This window comes from Grammomys surdaster, unplaced genomic scaffold (genome assembly GCF_004785775.1).
Source record: "Grammomys surdaster isolate TR1022 unplaced genomic scaffold, NIH_TR_1.0 126313, whole genome shotgun sequence".
Classification (NCBI taxonomy): Eukaryota; Metazoa; Chordata; class Mammalia; order Rodentia; family Muridae; genus Grammomys; species Grammomys surdaster.
The window spans coordinates 6310738-6335064 of record NW_021621113.1 but is presented as its reverse complement, the minus strand read 5'-3'; the positions used below and the strand labels follow the sequence as shown (position 1 = coordinate 6335064).

At 50.4% G+C, this 24327-nt stretch overlaps 1 protein-coding gene across 2 annotated transcripts in view; it reads right to left on the bottom strand.

Moving 5' to 3' along the window:
- Positions 1 to 24327, bottom strand: part of Slc9a1 (solute carrier family 9 member A1) — a 53925-nt gene that overhangs the window by 7077 nt on the left and 22521 nt on the right. The window contains exons 2-4 of one of the 2 annotated variants that reach the window (XM_028759755.1): positions 4868 to 5490; positions 1384 to 1634; positions 304 to 521 (exon numbers count right to left, since the gene is read on the bottom strand). In XM_028759755.1, the coding sequence (XP_028615588.1) occupies positions 304 to 521; positions 1384 to 1430 (265 nt within the window). In that variant the 5' untranslated portion in view covers positions 1431 to 1634; positions 4868 to 5490. The remainder of the gene's footprint in view (positions 1 to 303; positions 522 to 1383; positions 1635 to 4867; positions 5491 to 24327) is intronic. The other variant, XM_028759754.1, reaches the window with a different exon arrangement.

Below are 24327 nucleotides of genomic sequence, written 5' to 3'. Positions count from 1 at the left end.
ACACTGTACTGTAGACACACACAGGCCAGCCCCCTCCACACACTGTAGTGGGCACTCAGCCTATCCCCTCTACATATGGTACCATACAATACGGCCCAGCTCTTATACATGTTACCTCACACACACAAACAGCACCACACACATACACAGTCCAGCTCTTAGAAACATCAACACACTTACACACCCACAACCTAGCCACACAGTGTATTACACATAGCTATTCCACAGCCTGGCTCCCCCATACAGTCACATGTGTACACTTTATACACACACTCTCCTCCCTGGCCTGGCCCTGGCCCTTACCCAGCACCCGGGCGATGAGGCAGAAGAGCAGGGTGCTGATGACGAAGGTCCAGTTCCACTGGTGAGAGCCGGCCACAGTGGAGACACCGAGGAAGATGAAGATGAGGGTCTCACTGACACTGCTCCACATCTTCAGGAAGTACTTGATGGTGGTGTGCGATTTGTGGGAGATGTTGGCCTCCACGTAGGGGCGCATTACTACTCCTGAGGCGATGAGGCTTGGGGTGAAGAAGAACAGGGTTCAGGGGTTACAGGCTGACAGCACCAGGCTGACCAAGCACTTGCTTACTGGACAACTTGTGTGGACCAAATGCCTACTATTTTTCCTTGATCCTCACACCAAGCACACAGGGCCACAAGAGACTGGAGTTTTAGAAGAATAAAGTCACATCCATTGTCACCCAGGCAAGTGGCAATGCAACAGACTCAGTCTGTGCAGCTCTAAGCCTTTGCCTCTTCCCCAGTGCACACTGCATCCACCCAAAGACAACTCTCGTGCCACGTTCTGGTCTCTCAGGTTCATCCCCTCCCAACATACAGGGAGCTCCCTCTAGGGAGCTTTGCCAGCTCTTTCCCTACTACCTGAGTCCCCAGTTTAGGTTGGCCTGTGCCCTTCTGCTTTCCTTGTGCCTCTCTGACTCTTCTCAGGGCCCAATTCAAACTCAACAGAGACCTCGGGGCCTCTCAGATTCAGGCGTGGACAACACCTGGTAAGCCTTTCTTGGAGCCTTATGGCTTCCATCTCGGGATTCTCTTTAAGAAAATGGCAGGAAGTAGCAGAACCAAGACCTAAGACTTCAGCTCAGTTTCCTAGGGCAGCACTGGATTCTGTCTCCTATTTCTGAGGCTAGCCCTAACACACATTGCTTTTGCCCATAATCTTCAGATTCCTAAATCCCAGGAATCCAATGGAAATAGCTTCTTATGGAAGGCCTCTAATGACCTGGGCCACTCCAGTGTATACTATGCAGCCTGGAGCCCAGAGCTCAGGTGCTGGGGAGCTCCTTCTTGACCACAGAGATCTGGGGACTCCATGGTAAGTAGCTAACCCAAAGCCCGTCACCTGCCATGCCGACTCACGCCATGATTCCAGACAGGTGGAAGACCTCAGCTGAGAGGTAAGCCATGTAGCTGTAGAGGAAGACGAAGAGCGGCTCGATGACCCGGATGTGGGAAGTAAATCGTGAGGTGAAAGCTGCGATGACCCCGTAGACCACGCCCACAAACACCCCGCCGAGGGACACAACAAAGAAGCTCAGGAAGCCGAGGAAGATGTCCGAGATGCCCACATACTCATAGCTGGCAAACTCTTCAAAGAGGTGATAGAGGACCTAGAGAGGGCATGCAGGCTGTAGGCAGGAGGGCAGGGCGCTGGCCCCACGGCTCCCTGGGACTGGCCCATGTTTATCCCACCATCCACGATTCATAGCCATGGATACAGACCACAAGGCAGCAGAGAAACCTCCTGCTAAGTGTGTAGAACATGGCCTAGGGCCTAGGGAGCTTGCTGGAGGCACACACTGGAGACCCACAGCACACCCTGCTGGTAATGAACATAAACTCTTAAAGCTGCAATCCTTCACACACATGGTCAATGACCTCATTTTCCTGTGCTTCAGTTTTCTACAAGGTGGGGGACAAATGGAGTGCCTGCGTCACATGGCTGTCATAAGATCTAAGTAAAGCTCTCAGCATGATTGAGACTCCCTGTGGTACTACCAACTCTGTCTCATGGTTTGACCTGGTATAAACCATGGCTCCTTGGGATTGTCTCTCCTTCAGCACAAGTTCAGACAGTAAACCAGGACAGGACCTGTCAACCTCTGAAAATACATGGGGCCAGGTCATATGTGATTCCACCAAGTAGAACTGAGAAATCTCCATTTGAACAAGCTGCCCGGATAGTTACCATGGGCAGCCAGGCTCAGACGCTGCAGAGCTGGAAGCCCTCTGCTGCCTCCCAGCCCTGGGACGGGACACTGTTTGTACATGGTGGTCTCGATCTCCACTGGCATGCAAGCCAAGGAGCCTATCCCCTTGGTAGAGGGAGGCTCAGACAGGTCCGTAACCTGTTCCCTCAGTCTCTGAGGGACTGGGTGGTACAGCTGCTCTCAGTCTAATCAAGTCCAGCCCTAGAGAGCTCTGCCATGTTTCCATGCCTGGGAGAAAGGGGTAGCAGGCAGGAGAGAGTGAGAGGACATAGCTGATGCCAGGCAGCTCAGGTGCAGCCTCACTGTCTGGGAAACTGTCTGGGGGGCATTCACACCTGAACCAAGCTCTAGAAAAGGCCCAACTTGCCAGGCAATGGTGGCTGGTACACACCATTAATCCTAGCACTTGGAGGCAGATTGCTGAGCTTGAAGCTGCCTGGTCTACAAAGCTAGTTCCAGGAGAGTCAGGGCTATGCATACACACACACACACACACACACACACACACACACACACACACACACAAACGTGTCTCAGAAAACCAAACAAACAAAAACAGAAAGGAAGATGGAAGGGAGGAAGGAAGGAAGGAAGGAAGGAAGGAAGGAAGGAAGGAAGGAAGGAAGGAAAGAAAGAAAGAAAGAAAAGAGAAGAGGAAAGAGAGAGAAAGAGACAGAGGGAGAGCCAGGCAGTGGTAGCACACACCTTTAAGGCCAGCATTCAGGAGTCAGAGGCAGGCAGATCTCTGTGAGGGTAGCCTGGTCTATAGAGTGAATTCCAGGACACCCAGGGGGACTACACAGACAAACCCTGTCTTGGGCCAAAAAAGAAAGAAAAAAAGAAAAGGCCCAATGTGGTCTGGCAGAAAGGGCAGATGCTGGGCACTGACTGAGCACCAGTGGATCACAGCTCTCTGGGAGACAGGCTGGGCCTCAGCAGCAGTTGCTTTGCCACAGGCTAACCTCACTCCAGGCTTAGGGATGCTCATGAGTGACCAGTCTGTCACATGAGTCACTGGAACAGTAGGTCCTCTTTTCTAGCTTGGAGCTATTGTCAGTGTTGTGACAAGTGAAAAAGAAAAGTAATATGGTGTAGGCCTGTGGGGTTCATGTGACCCCAGCAGTCACGTGACCTCTTCAGCTAAGAGCCTCCTGATGCCTCCATGTCAGATAAGAGTGTCATCATCCTGTTTGGTCTTTGTTTTGGTTTGGTTTGCAGGGGTCATCTTTACACAAGTTAGAGTTACCTGGGGAAAAGACCCTCAACTGAGAAAACACCTTCTTCAGACTGCCTGTAGCCAATGGGGCATTTTCTTGGTGAGGGAGGACCCAGCTCACCTCTGGGCAGGTGGTCCTGGGTTGTACAAAAAGCAGCCTGAGCAAGCCAATAAGCAGCACTCCTCCAGGATTTCTGCTTCAGCTTCTGCCTCCAGGTTCCTGCCTTGAGCTCCTGACCCTCAGCGACAGCGCAGGACCCTGACTGAAAGATGAAATACACCCTTTCTTCCTCAGGCTACTTCTGGTCTTGGTGTTCTACCACAGTAACAGAAACCATAACAAAGCCACAGTCACTCTGCAAAGCAGATAAGGCATTCAGACTGGGAGCGCCCGAGCAGCAGCCACATGACCAGCACTGCAATCACTGTCAGGAGACCGCTTACATCCTGCACACAGATGGAGTTATCAACTTGATGCAAGCACACGGTTGTTTCCTGTATACCTGGATGCATATCTAGACTCAGCTGGGAGGTGGTTCAAATTAGGCACCCAGACTTCAGGTGCACATGAACAAGCTGGATTCCTATAGGAATCCCAGGAAACCCCACCTGGCCTTTGGATAATAACACTATCACTCTGTCACTTGAAACCTGTCAAAGGAGAGGCCTAGAGGAGGAAGAATTTCTTACTTAAAGTCACAGGAAAGCAAGTAGTCAGCTGGGCAGTAAGGTAGCAGTGATACACACCATTAGTCCCAGCGCTCAGGAGGCAGAGGCAGGCAGATCTCTGAGTTTGAGGCCAGCTTGGTCTACTATCTCAAAGCAGAACAAAAACAAACCAACCAAACAAACGAATGAATGAACAAACAACAAAACCACGCAGTCAGCCCAGACCTACTAATTTCACTCACATCCCTGAGGTCTGGGGGAACAGAGACCTTTTCATTTCCTTTGCCCAGAACCCTGCACATACCAAATTCTTAAACAGACAACACAAGAGCTAACAGCCTCCTCAGAGATTAAATGGGCTATGAACTGAGGCACGAAGAAGCCCGGTAACTGGGCAACACAGCATCAAATGCAAGCTGGCCAGGAATCAAATGACCTGCTAGGCCAGCAGTTCAGGTCCTCGCGGGCGATAGACTGGACTTAGAACACTGCCTTAAATCTCAGCTCCACCACATTCTAGGAAGCTGTCTAACGTCTATGTATTGTTTCTAGTTCTATAAGGTAAGAAAGTGTATCTCTCCTCAGGTTGACCTTGAGATTAAAAGAGAAAATCCATGTACCAGTGCTCAGAGCAGTGCCTGACACACAGCGAGCATGGAGGGACACTGGCCATCTTTAGTATCACTAGTGGAAGGATAAGGCATTGCCTGTGGCCCGTGTGCGTGTGGTGTGGCCCCTGACCCCTCACCACAGTGACAGCATCATTGAGCAGGGACTCCCCGAAGACAAGGATGTGCAGCAATTCATTGATGTGGATCTCCTCGAAGACAGCCAGCACAGCCACCGGGTCCACAGCGGAGATGATGCTGCCGAAGAGCAGGGTGTCCAGCAGGCCGATGTTGTTGATCTGCTCGCCACCCACCAGGCACACGGCGTACAGGAGGCCACCCAGGAAGAAAGCATTCCACAGTGTGCCCACCACAGCAAAGATCAGGATGGTGCCCAGGTTCTCCGTGAACTGCCGCAGAGGCAGAAAGTAGCCTGCATCCAGGATGATGGGCGGCAGCAGGAAGAGGAAGAAGACGTCTGATTGCAGGAAGGGGGGCGTCTCTCCGACGCCCTTGATCAGGCCCCCCACCAGCAGCCCCACTACGATCAGCAGGCAGCTCTCCGGGACGATGCTCGAGATGGTGGGGATCACATGGAAACCTGTGAAGGGCGAGAGAACGGGAGGCCGTGGGCTTTTCAGGGGAGCCAGAAGAACAGAAGGTTGGGGACAGGACTGGGGACCAGGAGAGCAGCTGGCGAGAGGTGCACAGGCTTGGTCTCAGAAGGCCGCTCTGTTAACTCTCTGAGCCTCGGGTTCCTTGCCTGTAAAACGGAAGGGATAATACTAGCTTCACAGGGCTGTGGTATAAAATAATTATTTTAAAAATTTATAGTTTGTGTGTGCGCGCACTTGTGCACACGTGCATTTGCACATGTGCGCATGCACCATGACACATGGGTGGCCGTCAGAGGACAACTTGTGGAAGTTGGGTCTTTCCTTCAACCATGTCCTGGGACTGAACTCAAGTCCTCAGCCTTGGCAGCAAGCACCTTTACCTGCTGAGCCATCTTGGGCCTGATGTTTTCATACAACAACCATCAACTGATGATCAAGGTGCAAAGTACCTAAGGCATCAAGCTACCCCGAGCCCATGGCACTTTCTCAGGCACATGCTCAGGGAGCTGACCTACATCCCACACAGAGACAATCTAACGATCCTGTCTCGGGGAGGTGTATAAGCCGCAGGCTGACAATGGATGGTGTTAAAGTGGGGACATCAGAGAGACAGGAGAATCAAAGAGCATCAGTGCCAGGAGAAATGTGGAGACAACAGGCCTGCGTCTGCACACCTGCAGAGCATGGTCAGTGGCCTCCAGCCCCAGACTTGCAGGCAGTAGGCAGCTGTGCATAACTGAGGACACCAGGCAGTTAGTTGCTCCAGAAGATCCCAAGAAGTCAAAGGCCATCAGTCAGTTTTGGCGAGTAAAGCGAAATCTCTTTGCCAGTCTGCCTTTAGCCCAATCCCATCCACTCTACAGATGGGGCAACAGGCTGAAAAGGTGACGGGATTTGCCCAAAGTCAGAGCAAATTAGCAGAGCCAGGAGGGAGTCCAGGTCTGAAGCCCAGCTTCCAGCAAACGCCAGAATTCTGAAATTCTAATTTTCCTTGCCTCCCTCCACATCAAGGCACTGTGACATCCGCCAACCATTTCCCCAAGTAGTGTTGGGCAGCCTCTGTTGTGGCCTCTGGTTAGGCTCCAGACCAGGCTTCTGAAGATGCTGGGTTTGGTCAGAACCCCACATTCCCTATGAGCTCTTTGGTTTGCTCTTGGAGTAGAAAGGTGTGTGACGACCTGAGCACCTAAATGCATGCTAGGTACTCAGTCCCCAAAGCCAACTTGCTCTATAGGTAGCGAGGCCTTTGCTCAAGACTGATGCTCTCTCCTCTTCCAGGCCAAACAAGCTCTGAGCTGGCGAATCCTATAGTCTATGCCCAGGGCTGAGGCTACCTTAAGAGCTAACACACATCTGCTGACTTGATACACAGGGATGGGACACATTCCACGATCTTCAGGACCTGCCTGGCCAGATCTTTGCCATCATTATCCCCTAGACCCGTGGTAAGAAAGGACATTTTCCCCTATGTCAAAGCCTCTCCTCTGTTCAGGTACTGACCCAGGCAATGCTAGGATAGCACCACAGTCCCCATACAATGCAAGCTCCCAGAGACACTGATAACATATTAGGGGAAAACATGGGTCTTAGGGTAGGAAGAAATCTCAAAGCAACCCTGTACATGGTCCTATTTCAAAAGTCACCTCTTGTGCTGAAAAGCTGCCTAGGTTACAGAGTCTCCCAGTAACACCAGTGTTCAGCCAGCAGGTACATCTCTTGCCCCACTCTCCTCCCACCTCCTAATAGTCAGTCTTTGCAACTGCCCCAAATGAGCCCCTCCCTTGTTCCAGCAGACAAGCCTCCAACTGTGCAGCTGGTCAAGTGTGCCTCTGCCTCCTCTTCCAGGAAGTCTTTCCTAACCATCCTGTCTGCCTAGGGCAGGACAGGAATTCCTCTCTTGTGCCTCCTTCTCTTACAACCTTACAGCCACAGTCCTCACCTCCCTGCCCCCCACCCCCACCCTGAGAGGTCAGGCAACCAGCTAAAGAGTGGAGATAAGGCTACAGCACCTTACCCAGAGACCTGCACTGCCCTCAAGGGGAGACGATAGGGCCTGCTACACTGTAGATCTTGGAGTTTTCGATACCTCGAGTTTTAAAGGGTTAATAACACCTGGAGGATGACAGAGCCTTTATGAGGTGGGATCTAGGAGAGGCTTTTAGGTCACTGGGCATGTGTCCCTCAGGGGAAAAAGAAAGTCCCCCACCCCCCAGTCCTCTCCTTGCTGTCTTTGTTCTTTGGTTCATGCTTTAAGCATTTTGTTCCACCATGTGCTGCCCCAACAATATGCTGCCTCACATAGACCCACCCACCTCTCTCACACTGGGGTGGGGGGGATGGCTTGGTGGGTAAAAGTACACACACACACACACACATATACATACACACACACACATACACACACAATGTAAACACACAGTCATATATATATACACATATACACACACAATGTAAACACACTCACACATAATGTAAACACACACTCATATACACAGACACACAATGCAAACACACTCTTACACACACACACACACAATGTAAACACGTAAACCCACATCCACACACAATGTAAACATAAACACGCACACTCACATACAATGTAAACACATACACACACAAAACAAAAAATGTAACCCTCTAAAGCTGAGTTAACAAGTTTAAAAATTCTCTTTAAACGTGTACTTAGTCATAGGAAAGTGGACCAACTAAGTTTAAGGGAGTACAATTCTTCTAATGGGCCAGAAAGCAGCTGCCCATGGTGGAATGCAGCTCGAGGGCCGGGTAAGGTGGCTCTGGGAATAAAGGTACCTGTTACCAAGCCTGATGTCCTGAGCTGGATCCCTGGGGCCACACAACAGAGAGAGAATCAACTCTTACAAGTTGCCTTCTGAGCCCCACAAGCAGGCTGTGGCACACATGTAAGCACATGTACATGTACAAATACATGTGGAGACCTCTGTGAGAAGCTCATGGGGATGGCCATGCTTTTCTAGACTACGAGTCCACCATGGCAGGTGGACAGCTGGTGTTCCTACAGGACAGATGGCAAGGTGGAGCTCTGAGAGGCAGGATGGGCTTGGGGTCTTCTGACCAGGGAACAGCATGATTTCTTCGACTTAAGACCGCTTCCAGGGCACCTGGCTGCAGCTCGTCCCTGGATCCCTTCCTTCCCACTTCTACCCAGTCTCCTGTTTGGTCCTGCTTCCTAGTTTTCTGCAGGGGGTTCCAGGCCTGAGGGGCCTCTAGGCTGAGTGCAGGGCTGAGCATGGGCTGCAGGGAAGGACTGGATCTGTTTACTCTTGGCTTGTTGCCTGCAGTGGGCAGCACATTAATGGAAAGTGCTTGGGGGAGGGACAGTATCAGGAGAAAGCCTCCTCAGGGAAAAGAGTATGCCTGCCTGAGATCTGTCCTAGCATGTCCCCTCCCAAGGCTTGCCTGAGATCTGTCCTAGCGTGTCCCCTCCCAAGGCCTTGATTCCAGTTATCCCCACCCTGTATCCCTCAAGAGTCCGGAAACACAGGAAACTAGCTGATACCTGTAATGAAGGGGCAGAAATGACAGATGGGGTGCCTGGTGTAGTGACAAAAGCCAGCATTGAGGCAAGATCCCAATAAACTGGCCCCTCCAGAGTGCAGACTGTGTCGGCAGTGACTTAGCTACGATGGAATTCGGGTAGGGCAGACACAGTTAGAACCAGATCTAGAGACAAGGAAGCCAGAAGGGACCTCAGACAGCATTTAACTCTCCATAATGTGGCCGGTCAGAGAGAGCGAGTGACCTGCTAACTCTCCATAATGTGGCCGGTCAGAGAGAGCGAGTGACCTGTTAATGCCACAGAACCAGTTCCACGGGAGTGTGTGCTCTAGGCCTAGTAAGCCCCTCACGCCCTACACTGTCCTTCCAGGAATCCTGTCCACCTAGAGGCATGAGGCAGGAAAGTGTGGAATTCCACATCCCTGGCCTTGCACAAACCCTTGAAAACAGCTCCCAGCTGGCCTCCTTGTGGGAAGTAGCTGGGGGAAAGGTGGAGTGTTCACTCCTTCCTGTGTAAGCAGTCGTCTGAACATGTGTGTGCACAAATGCATGCTGACAGAAATGTCACCAGATTTTGGATTGACTGGGAATTCTCAAGGCTCTCTGCAGCTGCTCTACCCTTCACCATGAAAACATTTTATTCACATTTCTCAAGCTGTCCCCATCTGCTTGGGTGGGCATAGTGGAACTGGCAAGGCTGTCTCATGTTACCCATTGTTGCAAGGGTTCCTGGTTCCACTTCCCACAGGCCTCTCTGGCCTGGGAAGTTAGGGAGGAATGCTGGGTAGAGAGGCCTCAGAGGCCTACCAGTGTTAGGTCACCAGGGACCAGGTGGTGGCTGGGGACTCTGACACGATACTTCCAGGCCCAAGGGCTGCTCTGGGACTGCAGTTCAGTCAGCGCCCAGGGGATCTTTGTTCACTGCAGTGATTCTGTTTCTTTATCTCCCTCTTCAACAGCCCCAGCAACCGAGCAGTCTCAAGCACAGCACTGAGAGGCGACATCTCACATGAAGCTACAGCGACACTGTGTGTAGCGGTCTGCACTGACCCTTGGACTTCATTTACCCCTCACCATGGCTCTAAGGGGACCCAGTTTTACAGACAAGGAAAATTGAGCCATGGACAGGTTAAACAACTCGGTTCAAGTTCACACAGCCAATATGTGGAGCCTGTTCTTAGTCACTCGCACCGTTACCTCTAGTTTCATTCCTCGCTGCTTTCCCAGAGGATCTGCCCAGGGCTAAAGAGGCCCAAAGCAGTTCCCTGAAGACCAGAGGCAGCCATTGTTTTCCATGAGCCCTTCTTCCCCAGGGAAGTCCCTGCACAGTCCCTGTCCTCTCTCATGGCCCTCTTGAAGACCATCTGCTTGTGAAGGCATCCCTCCTAAGAACTATGCAGTGAGCTCAACGCCTTTGCTGCCAGCTGTTAGGGCAATAGGTCAGAGTTCATCAGACATGATTTCTTACTAGCACCTCAGTTGTGGGACCCATAGAACATAAGTAGTTTAGATCCAGCCACTGCTTCAGCAGGTTCCCAGATAGACCTGCAGGAGACAAGACAGTGTAGCAGCAGCTACCCAGACTGTGTTCCACAGCCAGCAAACTGGATCCCAATCAGGGTACTGTCACTGACCAGCAGGGTGGCCTTGCCAAGTTACTTTATGGCCCCTGTCCTCAGTTTGCCAACGTGTAGCACAGTGGTGGGTAGAAGGAGACACAGTAGAAGAGATGACAGAGATAAGGAATGCCAGCCATGAATGAGCTGTGGCAGTGTCTTCCTATAATCCTACCCACTTGAGAAACTGAGGCAGGAGGATCACAAGGTTGAGATCTACCTGAGCAACTCAGTAGGAATTAATCTCAAAAAGAGCGGGGGTGGGGTGGGGTGGGGGGAATCACCAAATAATGCTGACGTTCAAGGTAAAACGTGACAGCTACTCTATTAAAGTTTTCATCCAGGCCCACGAGATGGTCCTGTGGATGGAGTACTTGTGGTGCAAGCCTGGCGGTGACCTGAGCTTGATTCCTGGAACCCTACTAAATGTGAATGGAGAGGAGTGATCACAGAGTTGTCCTCCGACCCTACACATACACAGGTGCAGTGGGTCCCATCACGGCCCACTGTGCGCATCTGCCCACCTCTGGGTTGAAAGCTCCTGAGGGTGGGATCTCCTCAGAACCATCTGAGTCCCTGGTTTCTAGCCCAGAACAAGCGTTGTTAACTCCTTGTGACTGAGATATGACTGACGGGTCAGATGTGAGTGTAAGAAAGAGAGCAGGAGGACTCTAAGCTCTTGAGACAAAGCAGTGCTAAGGGAAAAAGAGCAGGTGGCTTTCCCAGACACAGCAGGGTAACTGAGTTGGGCTTTAAAAGCTCAACAACAACAACAACAACAAAATGCCTGTAAGGCATTTTGGGCAAAGGGCCAGGGCCTGTATCCTCTAAAGAGCTTCATAAACTGGGCCTGGTTGGATTAGCCTGTAACTGCAGCTACTCTAGAGGCTAAGGCAGAAGGATCCAGGTTGAAGGACTGACTGAGCTTCAGGGCAAGTTCTAGTCCCTCCTCAGCAACTAAATGAGAGCCTGTCAGAGAATAAAAAATAAAATACAAAGGCTCAGAGAGTAGCTGAGGGTTAAAGTGTTTGCCTAGCATGTGGGAGGCTGATGGAACCAGTCCCAAACCACCACAACAACCGAATAAACAAACAGATAAATAATTGGGCCTGGCGAGATGACACAGCAGTTAAGAATGTAGACTTCTGCAGAGGACTTGAGTTCTGTTCCCAGCATGCACTCACACACACAGAGACACACGCAGACACTCACACACACTAAAATACATAAGAAAAGAAACAGAGTCGGGCATGGTGATCCATGCCTTTAATCCCAGCACTCAGGAGGCCAAGGCAGGTGAATCTCTGAGTTCAAGGCCAGCCTGATTTACAGAGTGAGTTTCAGAACAGCCAGAACTACACCTGTCTTGAAAAAACAAAACCGGCCAGGCAGTGGTGGCGCATGCCTTTAATCCCAGCACTTGGGAGGCAGGGGCAGGCGGATTTCTGAGTTCGAGGCTAGCCTGGTCTACAGAGTGAGTTCCAGGACAGCCAGGGCTGCACAGAGAAACCCTGTCTTGAAAAACCAAAAAAGAAAAACAAAACCAAATAAAAAAAAATTGTAAACTAAGGGCTGGAAGGTCTAGCTCAGTGCTAGAGTGCTTGTCCAGTATGTTCCAAGCCTTGAGTTGATCTCCAATACCAAGGGATATAAAAACAAAACAAAAGAAACAAGTCAGGAACTGGTAATGCTCCTCACTCAGCTGGCTTCACACAATCAGACATTTTACGTGCCACACCCGGCACAGAGGAAGGGCATTGGAAGTGATGCTCTCAGTGGTGATGTGAGAGAGGAGGGCTGCGACCTTCACCTGGTCCTCGATTGATGGCTAAGAAAGGATCAGAGAGGCAAAGTGACCTGACAGGGCTACATAACCCAGAAGGGTTGCCGTCATTACAGTCCAGGTCTCCTAGTCACCAGTTTTTTGAGCACCATGAAATCTAAGCCTGGCAGGATCAACAGAACAAGAATTCAAGTCTCCAGTATGCCTCCCCCACAGAAACAGTCAGAAATAAATCTGCTCCCAGTACCTGGGCAGGAACCAGCCCTGTGCCTAGAAAAGCCAGTCTCTCTGTGCCTCTCTCCAGCATCTCCATACAGCAGCTATCTCTTGTTCTGATGTATCGATCCATACATCAGTCTTTCTAGGTTGTGGGGGAAGGACACATAGGGTTCAGCTCCAGGAGTAAAGTCTATATAATAAAACAGCTGCAGATCTACCTGAAAACACGTTAGTGATGCTGGCCTCTCTGGGCCAGCAGGAAGAAGGCTGAGCCAGGGAGCCAAGAGGCAGTTCCAGGCCTGGCTCTGCCTCTAACAACCACAGGTCTCGCTGTCTTCAGGGTTCCCGCTCAGGGAGCGCACTACAGATGGGCCTGTTTCTGTGTCTTGTCAATGAGAATCAGTGGGATGGACACAGATGCACCTTTCACTGTGCTGTGGCAGAGACGGCTGATAAAACTTAAGGACAAATAGATGTCACAGCAAGTGGGAGAGGGCCAGCAGCCTGGAGGAACCCACAGTGAGGCCAGGAGTTGTCTCTGGGAGGCCTGGTGGGAGAGGCTGTTTTAAACGCAGAGAACTGTATCCAAAAAGTGAGTGTGTGTGTGTGTGTGTGTGTGTGTGTGTGTGTACTTCCTCATAGTTTATAGGAAGTTTTTTTTTTTTTTTTAAGTAATTTGTTTTAAAAAACAGGGTTAACTATGCGACCCAGGCTGGCCTCAAACTCACAGTGATCCTCCTGCCTCCTGCTTTGGCCTCCTATGTGATGGGATTAAAGGAGTCTTTGCTTTTTCTTGTCTTCACTCTTCTACCTCCACCAACCCCTCTTTTCAGCTGCCAGACGTTTCCCAGTCCTTCTGTACACAGTGAGGAGCTCTGCTTCATCTTGAACTTCCACCGACCTCCCAAACCCAGTCACCGCTCTAGGAAGCCCTCCTGCACACTCCAGACTGAATCTACTGGTACTTCAAACTGTGCTGGGAGTTCTACATTACTACCAGGCATCCCAGCACAGCCCTGAACCCTAAAAAGATGATACTCAGGAAAACATGATTGAGGGGATTATGGGAGCTTCCTAAAGGTCATATGATTCCCCCTCAGAGGGGAGGAGAGTATGGACAAACAAGCAGAGAGCAATGATCTCTGAAGTAAGGCTTGCTGCTGGCCTGGACGTGAGGCTGGAAGGGAAAGGACATAGGCTGACACCGCAGGCCTCAGAAGGTCTTCCTACACTGGGGCCAGGCCTCCAACTTCAGCCTGTGTGTGTGTGTGTGTGTGTGTGTGTGTGTGTGTGTGTGTGTATGTTCGTTCTGCTGTCCTGGGACCTCCAGTCACCAGAGCTCTCCGTAAAGCCACAGGCAATGAGTTCCCCTGCAGTGAGGCAGGGGATGACTCATTGGGAGAAAGGAAGGACAAGAGACCAGGAGAGCAGTAAACACCGCTTGTTGACAAGAGACAGAATTGGCAGTGCAGGACTGCAGGTGAGGGCTTCAGCAGCTGGCAGGCTCAGACAGAGAGCAGGGGCTGTGTGGACGGTCAGTAAGCTCCTGAGCCTCAGGGCTGCTAGGGGACCTCGTGGTACACACTGATTTCTTTCCATGGACAGCTGTAGTGATTTTAAGCAGGCCCATGATAATTTAAACCTGTGCGTGCTATCTCCCTGTCAGTCTCTGCTGATACAGCAGCCCAGCCTCAGCGCTGAGTTTACTTGGAGATCTTCAAACCTTTCTGCTTCTTTTGCTCTACTTTTTTTTTTTTTTTTTAATTTTCAAGTGTGAGAATAGAGTCCGGCACCTTCTAGCATGCTATGGAAACCCTCCACCACAGAGTCCCAGTTTTTTATGCATTAGTTTAAGTTTTAAAATTATGTAAAAGGGGCTGGAGAGATGGCTCAGCAGTTAAGAAGACTTGCTGCTCTTGCAGAGGACTTGGGTTCGGTCCCCAGCACCCACGTCAGGTGGCTCATAATCACTCCTAACTCCAGCTCCAAGGGATTCAATACCCTCTTCTGGCAGCTGCAGGCACTTGCATGCATGCAGTATACACACATATACCACACTCGTTCATATAGACATAAAATAAATATTTTTTTTTTAAAAAAACAAACAACCAGGCGAAGAAGTATACACCTTTAACCCCAGCATTCAAGTTTCAGAGGCAGGTAGATCTCTGAGTTCAAAGCTATCCTGGTCTACAGAGTGAGTTTGGCAAAGTTACATACTGAGCCCTAGTCGTGGAAAAACAACAATAACAACAACCACCACCACCACTTGCTGCCCTGCCCTGCTCTGTCAGAGGATCCCAATTTGAGCTTCTAGGCAGCTCACAACCCCCTTAGATCCCAGCTGGGGGAAATCCCACGCCTTCTGGCCTCCTCAGGTACTGCACTCATGTACACATAAAACCAAAAGGTTTTTTTTTTTTTTTTTTTTTTTTTTTTAGAAAAACCAAAAATTTTAAAACAAAACTATGCACAAAAAGTTAACTACTACTCTGGAGCAGACACTAAGCACTTTTCTGCAAAGCACTTGGTTGTCTCACGAATGCTAATGCAGTAGTGTGGTTATTATCCTCAGTTAGAGACCCAGAACAGGCCACAGCCAACGTGGCTCACTCACTCACTGGGAGGCCCAACTACCCAAGCTCTATCCCTGGCTCCTACAAGGTGGGCGGCGAGAGCCAACCCCCAGAAGCGGTCCTTTGACCCTACACATGCACCATGACACTCGTGGCTCCCTCACCCAAAAAAATTTTAATGTAATTTTAAATTTTTTTTAAAGAATCATAAAGAAACTGGGTGTGCCGGGCAGTGGTGGCGCACGCCTTTAACCCCAGCACCTGGGAGGCAGAGGCAGGCGGATTTCTGAGTTTGAGGCCAGCCTGGTCTACTGAGTGAGTTCCAGGACAGCCAGGACTACACAGAGAAACCCTGTCTCGAAAAACCAAAAAAAAAAAAAAAAAAAAGAAAAAGAGAAAGAAAAAAAAAGAAACTGGGTGTGATGGAGTGTGCCTGTAGGCATGAGTTTGAGGCCAGTCTGGGCACCATACCAAGCCTAGGATTCAAAGCAAGATCCTACAGCAAACAAACTAGAATATGGCCACTTTCTTGCCCCAAGGACACACAGCCAAGGCTGCAGGGTGTTTGGGGTAACTGACGCTGGAGGACCCTAGTCCTCTTTCATACTCCGACCTATGGAAACACCTTACAGTAGTACGGCCATGCCTGGACCATAACAACAGAGCAGTTCCCACAGCAGCAGCCGTGAAGAGTCAAGGGTGGTTGCTGGTGTTCTCACATCCTCTACCAAGAGTCCCACACAGCCTGTCTGTGCCGTTGGCAGTATGGCCGACAGCCCGGGTGTCTGGTTTCAGTGCACCTTCACCCACGGCACCACTGGCACTGGAAACATGTAAATGACACTGCTGGCAGTGGAGGCTCTTCTTGGCTCCCCAGCTTCCAACCCTGAGGTGAGAAGGAAGGAAAGCAGAATGCTGGAGCTTAACAAAACCTGGAAGGGATCTAGTGTCAAGTCACTGTGCCGTCCTCTAATTCCCAATGGCCTGCAGTGTGGCTGCCCAGCTGGGCTCTCGCTCCCACAGTCACTCCAGTGCCGGCCTGGCCTGTTTGGGGGCTGTAGTGGGAGTTCCACATGCTACTTTTGCCTTATATCTGAGGTGTGGCAGGGGCCATGAAGAAACAATGCTCTCAAGTTTCTAAACCTCTCAATGCTTGTTGCTAGAAATTTTAAGAGCCATGAAATGCTAGATTTTCTTTTCTTTCTGGTAGGATAAGATATAGTCTGAAAATGCAGACACAAGACAGAACGGAAGTTGATCATACCAAATTCCTGTGGTTCTTAAGTAACCCTTTCAGCCTGAGGCCTGTCTAATTCAGAAGCATCACAATGAGTTCAAGGCATTGTGTGTGCCCCATAGCACTTGCAATTGTGCACATATGACAAGGTGGCATAGGAGTGGCAAAAAGGACACAGCACAAAGAAAACCCGACCATTCCCAGGAAACTTCCTGCAGAAAGTGAGTCACAGTACCTCCCTGTCAGTTGCCACACAGGATGTGTGCAAGGACCCAGACTAGGGTGGTATTGGCTTGTTCAGGAAGAGACAGCCACAGCCCTCTGTCCCTCAAGGATCAGTCTGCTTGAAGGATTTGTTATGTGCCTGCCATGTATTGTCTGTGACTGGGAAGGAGTGTTAGCCACCTTACAACTTGAGCACTTTGGCAACCTCTCAGAAGGCCAGAAAGATATTGGTGAGAGCCACATGGGGCAGGCTTGCACTTGACAAGCTGAGGCAAGCTGGGCAGACCTGGGCTACAGAGCAAAATCCAAGACTACTCTGGGCAACTCAAGAAGACACTAGCGAAACAAACAATAGAAAATGTCCTGAGGGCAAAGCAGGAAACATTTCCCTATCTTATACAGATCCTTGGGTTTAATCTCTAGGACTCTAAAAAGAGGAGGTGGGGGGAGAAGGAAGAGGAAGAGGGAAAAGAAGAAGCAGAAGGAGGGGGCATTGGTGAGAAAATGACTGAGCAGCAGAGCTGGTGTGGGGAGGTTCTGGAGGAACATGCTCAGACACACAGGAGGGCGGTAGAGTGGCGGGAGCTTAAGCTCCTGACTGGCAACTGCCTCTTCCTGCTTCTCCTGCAGTCACTCAGGCCCCTCTGTGGAATCATCCTGACTCCTCTATGCTTTCCATGTCCCACCTCCCACCAGTTAGGGGCAGCTGGCTCTTCCTTTCAGACCTGTGACTAACAACTGACCCAAGCCACTGTGACTGCTGTCGGGACCAGGATGCTGCAGCAGGACCCTTCCAGTCTCCCATCATTCACTGCACTCGTCCTCCTATGGGGCGCCTCCTATGGGGCTCCTCCTATGCTACCAAGAGGACCCTCCTTTACAAGGGAAGACAGGCATACCGCACAGAGTCTACAGAGTCATTTCCAGGCCAGCCAGGACTACACAGGAAGACCTTGTCTCAACAAACCAAACCAACCAAACAATAAAAGAATGACAGGCTTTTAAAAGGGAGAGACTCCTGCTGGGCAGTGGTGGTGCACACTTTAATCCCAGAACTCTGAAGGGAGAGCAGGTGGATCTCCAAGTTCAACCCAGCCTGATTAACACAGTGAGTTTCAGGACAGCCAGGGCTACACAGAGAAACCTTGTCAGGATTGGGGGGGGTGGGGGGGCAAAGACAAAACCTTCAGGATACTCTGCCCCACATTAAATCTGCACACCCCCACCTCCAGCTATCCTGGCTGATTGCACCTCAGAGCCTTTGCCCTTATTCCCTTTGTATCTGCGTGAGGGATAGCATTTTCTCTCCGTTCCTTCAGGTCCCCAAAGCCACCTCCTCTGGAAGGTCCGCCTCTAGTCTTGAGTTCTCAACTAAGTCTGTGGCATCTGTCACTTCCTGACAGTCTATGTGCTTATCAGCCCTTCCCTTCCCAGCATCAAGATAGGTTCTTGTCTACCCTCGCTTCAAGTTCCTGGCACTGAGACTAGTGCACAGTGCACACTTCTTCTCCGACTGTGACAAATCTGTGAATGATTATCTCTTGCTTTACACTGTTCCAGGTGATTCTCAAGATCACATGAGACTATAGATATGAAGGCACTGTCAGGGTGGGTCACCTTGTCCCCAGGAAGCACTACAGGGACACACAGCTCTGTACTGAGTCTGATCACACTGAATGGAAGGCTGATTTGTTTCCCTCTTGAGGTCACAAACGTTCCTTACCCCAGGCGAGGAGGGATCATGTCCTTTTACCTTTGACTCTCCAGCACCAAGCTCAGTGATGATAAGGATCCAGCCCGGCTGCTGAGCCTGTCTGATCACTTAAGGACCAGACTCCTATCTGTCCTAGCAACTGGCCCTACGTACTGAACTCTAGCTGAACTGACCAGGGAGAGGAGAGACACCTGATAGGCAGAATGGAGAGGAGCAGTGTGCTGGTACAGGTAGAATATTTCTGTTGGGATCTATGATGACACAGGCTAGAGAGGAAGTTGTTAGATGAGCATCAAGCACCACTTCCTCTGGTTCTCACAAGAAGCCTAGGCAGATGAAGAAAATGAACCAGGCGTGCTGACTCCCCGTCCAGGGATTGATGGTATAACATCATTTTGTGAGCACAGTCTCGATCAATCCACAGAGGCAAGACAGCCTGCAGGGGTCCAACTACCCAGGCTTAGCACCTTGGAATCTCAGAGAGATGTCTGGCCACATGGTCATGAAGTCTAGTCTCCAGGGGAACCAGCAATGGCCCCTGCATTATACCAGAGCAGAGCAAGGAGACCCTACCCTGCCATTCAAATCCTTGAGAGACTAGAAGGCTACATTCAGACGGAGAGAGGGCCAGAGCCAGACCCACAGAGGTGAGTAGAAACCTGGGTTGCAGTTCCTGGATTATCTACATACTGGGCACTCTTAGCAAGCCCTTGCCTTTCTAAGCCTCTGTTCTTCCTCACCTACTGGTATAAGAATGTCTGTGGCTCAGGGAAGCTGGAAGAACATGACCTTCACATTGACAAATGTTCTACTTTCAGGGGTAGAAACCAGGATTCAAAAAGAAGCTGGGAAACCAACAGGCTTAAGTGTTCTGAAACACAAGGGAGATTGATGTCCACTCTGAACAGTTTGGCCTTCTCTGTAGCCATGACTCTTTCTAGCCCTGCCTTGGGCTCAACAGAAGTACAACATGGGTATAGAAGCAGGGAGGCCAGCCTCCTGCTGAAACAGGGGTCAAGTATTGCCTGGCACCTCTGAAAACTCAGCCCAGCTCCATGGCCAGGCCCTAAGAGAGGCAAGGACTCAAGGGTCAATAAAGCAGCTTTACCCTAGGAGCAGCCCCTCTAGAGCAGGGCAGTCAGCATTCTGGGGCCTGGAGACCAGAGCCATGATCAAGGTACAGGGGCTAATGAAGATGGCTCAGGAGGGAGCAGTGAGCCAGTCAAGACTTTCAACGCCAACTCAGTGATATATCAGGGAGGCTCCATGGCTAAGAGGATGTTCTCCTGCCACTGACTAGCCACATCTGTATGCCAGGTACGTAACCTCTCACTCAGTTCTTCATCTGGGAAGGGGAACTCACAACCATCTCCATCTGGAAGGGCTGTTCTAAGCAGCTGAAGAGCTCAAAATAGTCAGCTAAGGGCACCATCCCATCTCTGAACACCTCACCTCTAACCCAAAATAGACTGCCAGCATCAGGATATAGCTACAGAGAAGAAGCCAGAGGCCAGGAGACCTGGCCCCCACTCACAGGCTGCACACTATAAGCACCCAGTTCCTGCCAGTTTTTCAGGCTAAGCCTGCCTACAAGAGCCACAAAGGGCATGAGGGGAGGCTATAGGAAGCAAAAACCTTCGAGAAGCCCCAAGGAACCAGCTCCTTGTAACCTGTAAAATTATGGGGACCAAACCTATAGGTCAAAAGAGTTGTGGATGTGCTAAGCTTCAGAGAAGCTCTACTCTCCTGGACGGACGTAGGATGTCTGGGCCCTGGGGAGCAGAGTCCCTGCAGGGGGTGTAGTGGGAACACATACCACAGGCCATGTTCTGAAAACTGTCCACACACTGAGCTCCAGAATGGCGGTAGACAGGATGAGAGGCATGCTTGAGGACCTTTCCCTGTCCCTCCCCCTATCCCCACCGCCACCCCCTTCCCCAGGGACAATGGGGGAAGCTTGTCACTCAGGCCTCTAGGGGCACTAATCAGACTGAGCAGATAGGAGACTTGAGCATGACCAGAGAAGCCTGCGCTATAGAGGGCACTGCAGAGAAATGAAGAAACAGCAGGCTTTGGTCCCAAAGCCAGGAGGGTCCAGGACCTGAGATATTCCTTGGAGGAGAGACACAAAAAGATGCTACAGGAAATGAGGAAGAAGCAGCCAATCTAACCTCTGTTTAAATAATACAAATTAAGCCCAAAAAGGGGCAGAGGCTGCACCAAGGTCATGAAGCAAAGTGGGAGCAAAGCTGGACAGACACTCAGGCTCATCTGCACTGAAACTGCTTCTCATACAGAATATGGCAACAGCCCCACAAACCACTTCTGCTTTGTTTTCTTTTAACTGTCTTTTCCTGAGCCCATTGACGTATGCTTTCCTCATGCTGCAACTGAGGAAACTCAGAGACAAAAAAAGGTTAGGAGGTTTGTTTTGTTTATCAGAGACAAAGTCTCTCTACACAGCCCTGGCTGTCCTGGAACTAAGTATGTAGACCAGTCTGGCCTCAAACTCAAAGATCATCTAGCCTCTGCTGGAATTAAAGGCCTGCACTCCTAGCTGTGGGTGGAGTTTCAACCTGGCCCTTCTGCTTGGTCTTTTTGACTCCAGAGCCACCAGTCTCCAGCCATGCTGCCTGAAAAGCTGGGCTCTGGTTTTTGTCCTGCTGGGAAACGAACAGGAAGTGTGGGAAGCAAGAGCTGGAGTTTGCTGCCGGCTTCTCACTTGTCTGTGTGCTCTCAGGCAGACCACAGGCCCACTCTAAACCTCCAGCCCCTCTAAGACCCACAGCAATACAGACAAACCCCGGGTGAGGCAGGAGCTGCCTGCCACCCTGACACAGAGGAATGGAGCCCTGCAGGGTCTGACCTAAAGGTCTCTGCTTAATTCCACTATGCACTGACATGTGAAGGAGGTGAGGACATGACAGTGTACCCTCTAGTTTTATAGACTACCACCAAAAGGCCGAACTACCAGCAAGCCTCAGGCATTTAGCCTCAGCAGGGCCAAGAGGTAGGCACTACTATTTCCATTTTCCAGCAGACCCACCAGCAGGCTCAGAGGTTAAGAATTTGCTCAAATGACTACACAGGAGGCAAACAAACTAGTACTTGATCTCAGGACTGCTCAGCTGTAGAGAGTAAGCTCTGCCATCATCCTGGGCCCGGCCACTGTTGCCTGCTGAGACCCCGGTCTTTGGGAATGAGTATCAGGCTAGAGGCTCACGAGTCCCAGCCAGGATGAGAGCTGTCCCCTGCCTACTTGCTTGCCAGCCAGCCAAGCCATAAGTGTGAGCATGGGCTCAGGAAAGAGGTAAGGAAGCCTTTGTCAGCACTGGCTCCCGCTAGGTGCTGCAGTAACTGTATGGTCCGCAGTCTACAGAGGAAGGGTATTTATGCCTCCCTGAGGCAGGGCAAAGAAGATGCTTGTGACATCCGGACTGGAGAAGCAGCCACCATGGGGCATGACACAAACTTGGGGGGGAGGGGTGTTTCTAATCAGCTCAGTCCCCTGGTTTCCTCAAAGGATGGAGATGCTGGTGGGAATGAGGGGCACTCACTGAAGGCTTGAGCCTTTGCAGCTGCCCACTGACCTAGGCTTCATCACATTTTGAAGGAAACCGAGGCTTACAGAGGCTCAAGACCATCCAGCTGGTAGGGCCAAGCTTGATTTAAGACCCAGAAGTGATCCCAATGTGGGCTGACACTCACCCACGAACATGTTTCTCAACAGTTCCCCACTTTCACCAACAAGAAAATGATCCGGGTTACAAGTTTCTCAATGAGCCAAACACCAGTCATAACCTAGGCTGCCTCAGAGTGTCCAAAGGAACAAGTGAGGCTTTAGCCTGATGAGGGCCATGTAAGGGGAGCCCCAGATCCTGAACCCAGGTTGCCACAACTCCCTGTTTCAGAAGTGACACTGGCCCTGGCTCTGCTCGGTCCCTTCCTACCCACCCCCCACAAGGATTCAAAGTCATCCAGTTTCACCACCTTCCTAAGTAGGTTAGCTATCCTCTCTGAATTTGGGGGAGGGGGGGTGTCCTCGTTTACAAACTGAGGCTATCTCTCTACCTCACAGGGTGAGGGGAGAAGCACCTGAGATGACCAGGCAGAACCTAATAGGGAGCCAGGTGAGCTGAGGGTGGACCATGAGCTGCTAGTGCCTACTGCCTATTTCCTATCGCCACCCACTGCCACCAGGACAAGTGTCATTTCAAGACCTCACCCTGAAGGCAGATACCAGGGCTCTCCTCAGCCCCCGCCCTGGGCCAACAGGGCACTCCCAGATAGGCTCGCTTGGCTCCTTGATTATCATTACCAAAGCCTTTCTGATAAAAGGCTGTGGCCATGAGAATGGACAGAAGCCAGGGTACAAAAAGCCGTTTCCGAGCTATGTACCTGGTACCAAATGCGGTGGCTAAACATGTAGGAGAGTAGGGCCCACCTGGTCTGGCACTGTGTGTAAACCTTATCGTGCCAAATGCTTGTTGGCAAAGGACCAGGAGAGTGAGGCTAAGGCCCTAGTGATTTGCCCCAGTCAGGTTTGCCCCCCAGGTTCTTGGTCTCAGCCTAGGCTACAGTCTACACAGATCTGGAGGTGCCTGCTTCCCTGTTCTCTTGGAGCTATAAGGGTACAGACTGTGGAGATCAGTCCCTAAGGCAGACTCTGATAGAATATTCAAAGCCAGGCCTGTGGGGGTCTGCCTAAGAGGAGGGAACAAAGGCCCAGTTTAACTTCTTAGGTTCGGAAGACCAGCAGAAGCACACGGTGCTGTGACTGACTAGGACAACGCCTGTCTCTCATTCAAACCCTGACCTCTGTTCTGCCTTCTCAGAGCACAGGCTGATGAGCACACTCAGTGCCTGTAAGCTCCAGGTACCACAGTGCCTCAACTGGGGCTGAGGGGCTGGGGAGGCAACTGAAGCAGTGGCCATTCCCTAAAGTGTTTTTCCTCTCTAGCAAGGAGTCATACACATAGGAGTGAGTGAGTCAAAGCAATGCTCAGGCTCACCAAGGGGACCCTCTTAGGGAGTTCTCTCGGTCCAGAAGTAGCCAAGTAGGCTCCCACACATCAGAAATCGTTGGCTGGCTCTGGCCCCATCACTTGCTGGTTTGGGGGCCTTCCTGGGTGCAGAGGCTGACTGTGCACAGGGTACAGCTGGACAGCAGGCAGTGGGATGGGAGGAATGGTTCCCAGTGCTCTATGTTTAACTGTGGTTGGTGACAATTTTTCTGAAGTGCTGGGGACTGTGGTCCTTGCATATGAGATTTATTACCACTGAGCCACATCCCCAAGGTTGCTAATAACTAATCCAATATTCCAAAATAGAGAATTCTGAAAGAAATGGTAACTATCCAAGGTAATATACCAACAACCCTGATCTGATGAGTATATATTGTATACATGTATCATGACACCACACTATTCTCATTGGTTACATAGCACATAAATTTAATTTCAGCATCTCAGAGGCAGAGGAAGACGTATCCCTGTGAGTTCAAGGTCTGCCTCATCTATATAGTGAGTTCTAGGCCAGTCAAAACTATACAAAAGACCCTGTCTAAACAAGCAAGCAGAACATAAACAGCAACATTGAGCATGTTTTTAATGCCAACTTTTTTATTAAGTAGTTCACATTACTATAGAGAAAAGCCCAGTAGGACACAATTATGTTTTAATTTTTCTAAAAAAAATTAAGTAAAATAAAAATCCACAATCCCGGGACCAGGGGGCAGTTTTTTCTGAGTCATAATTCAATATTAAACACTTTAATGTAATAGGTTATCTCATTTAAATCCCACAAAGCCCCATGGAGTATAAGAATGCTCAAAGCAGCTTTCTTCATAATTGTCAAAAAACCGGAAAGCCTCTCAATGCTTACCAACAGGAGAGCGAGCCAACCGCAGTCCGACCGTACACACGGTCAGCAGTAGAAAAGAACAAACCTCTGGTAGATGTGACAACAAGGAGGGATCTCACAAATACGCTCAGCAGAAGGCATCAGACACAAGAGTACCTATTATACTATTCTTTTTTTTTTTTTTTTTTTTTTTTTTTTTTTTTTTTTTTTTTTTTTT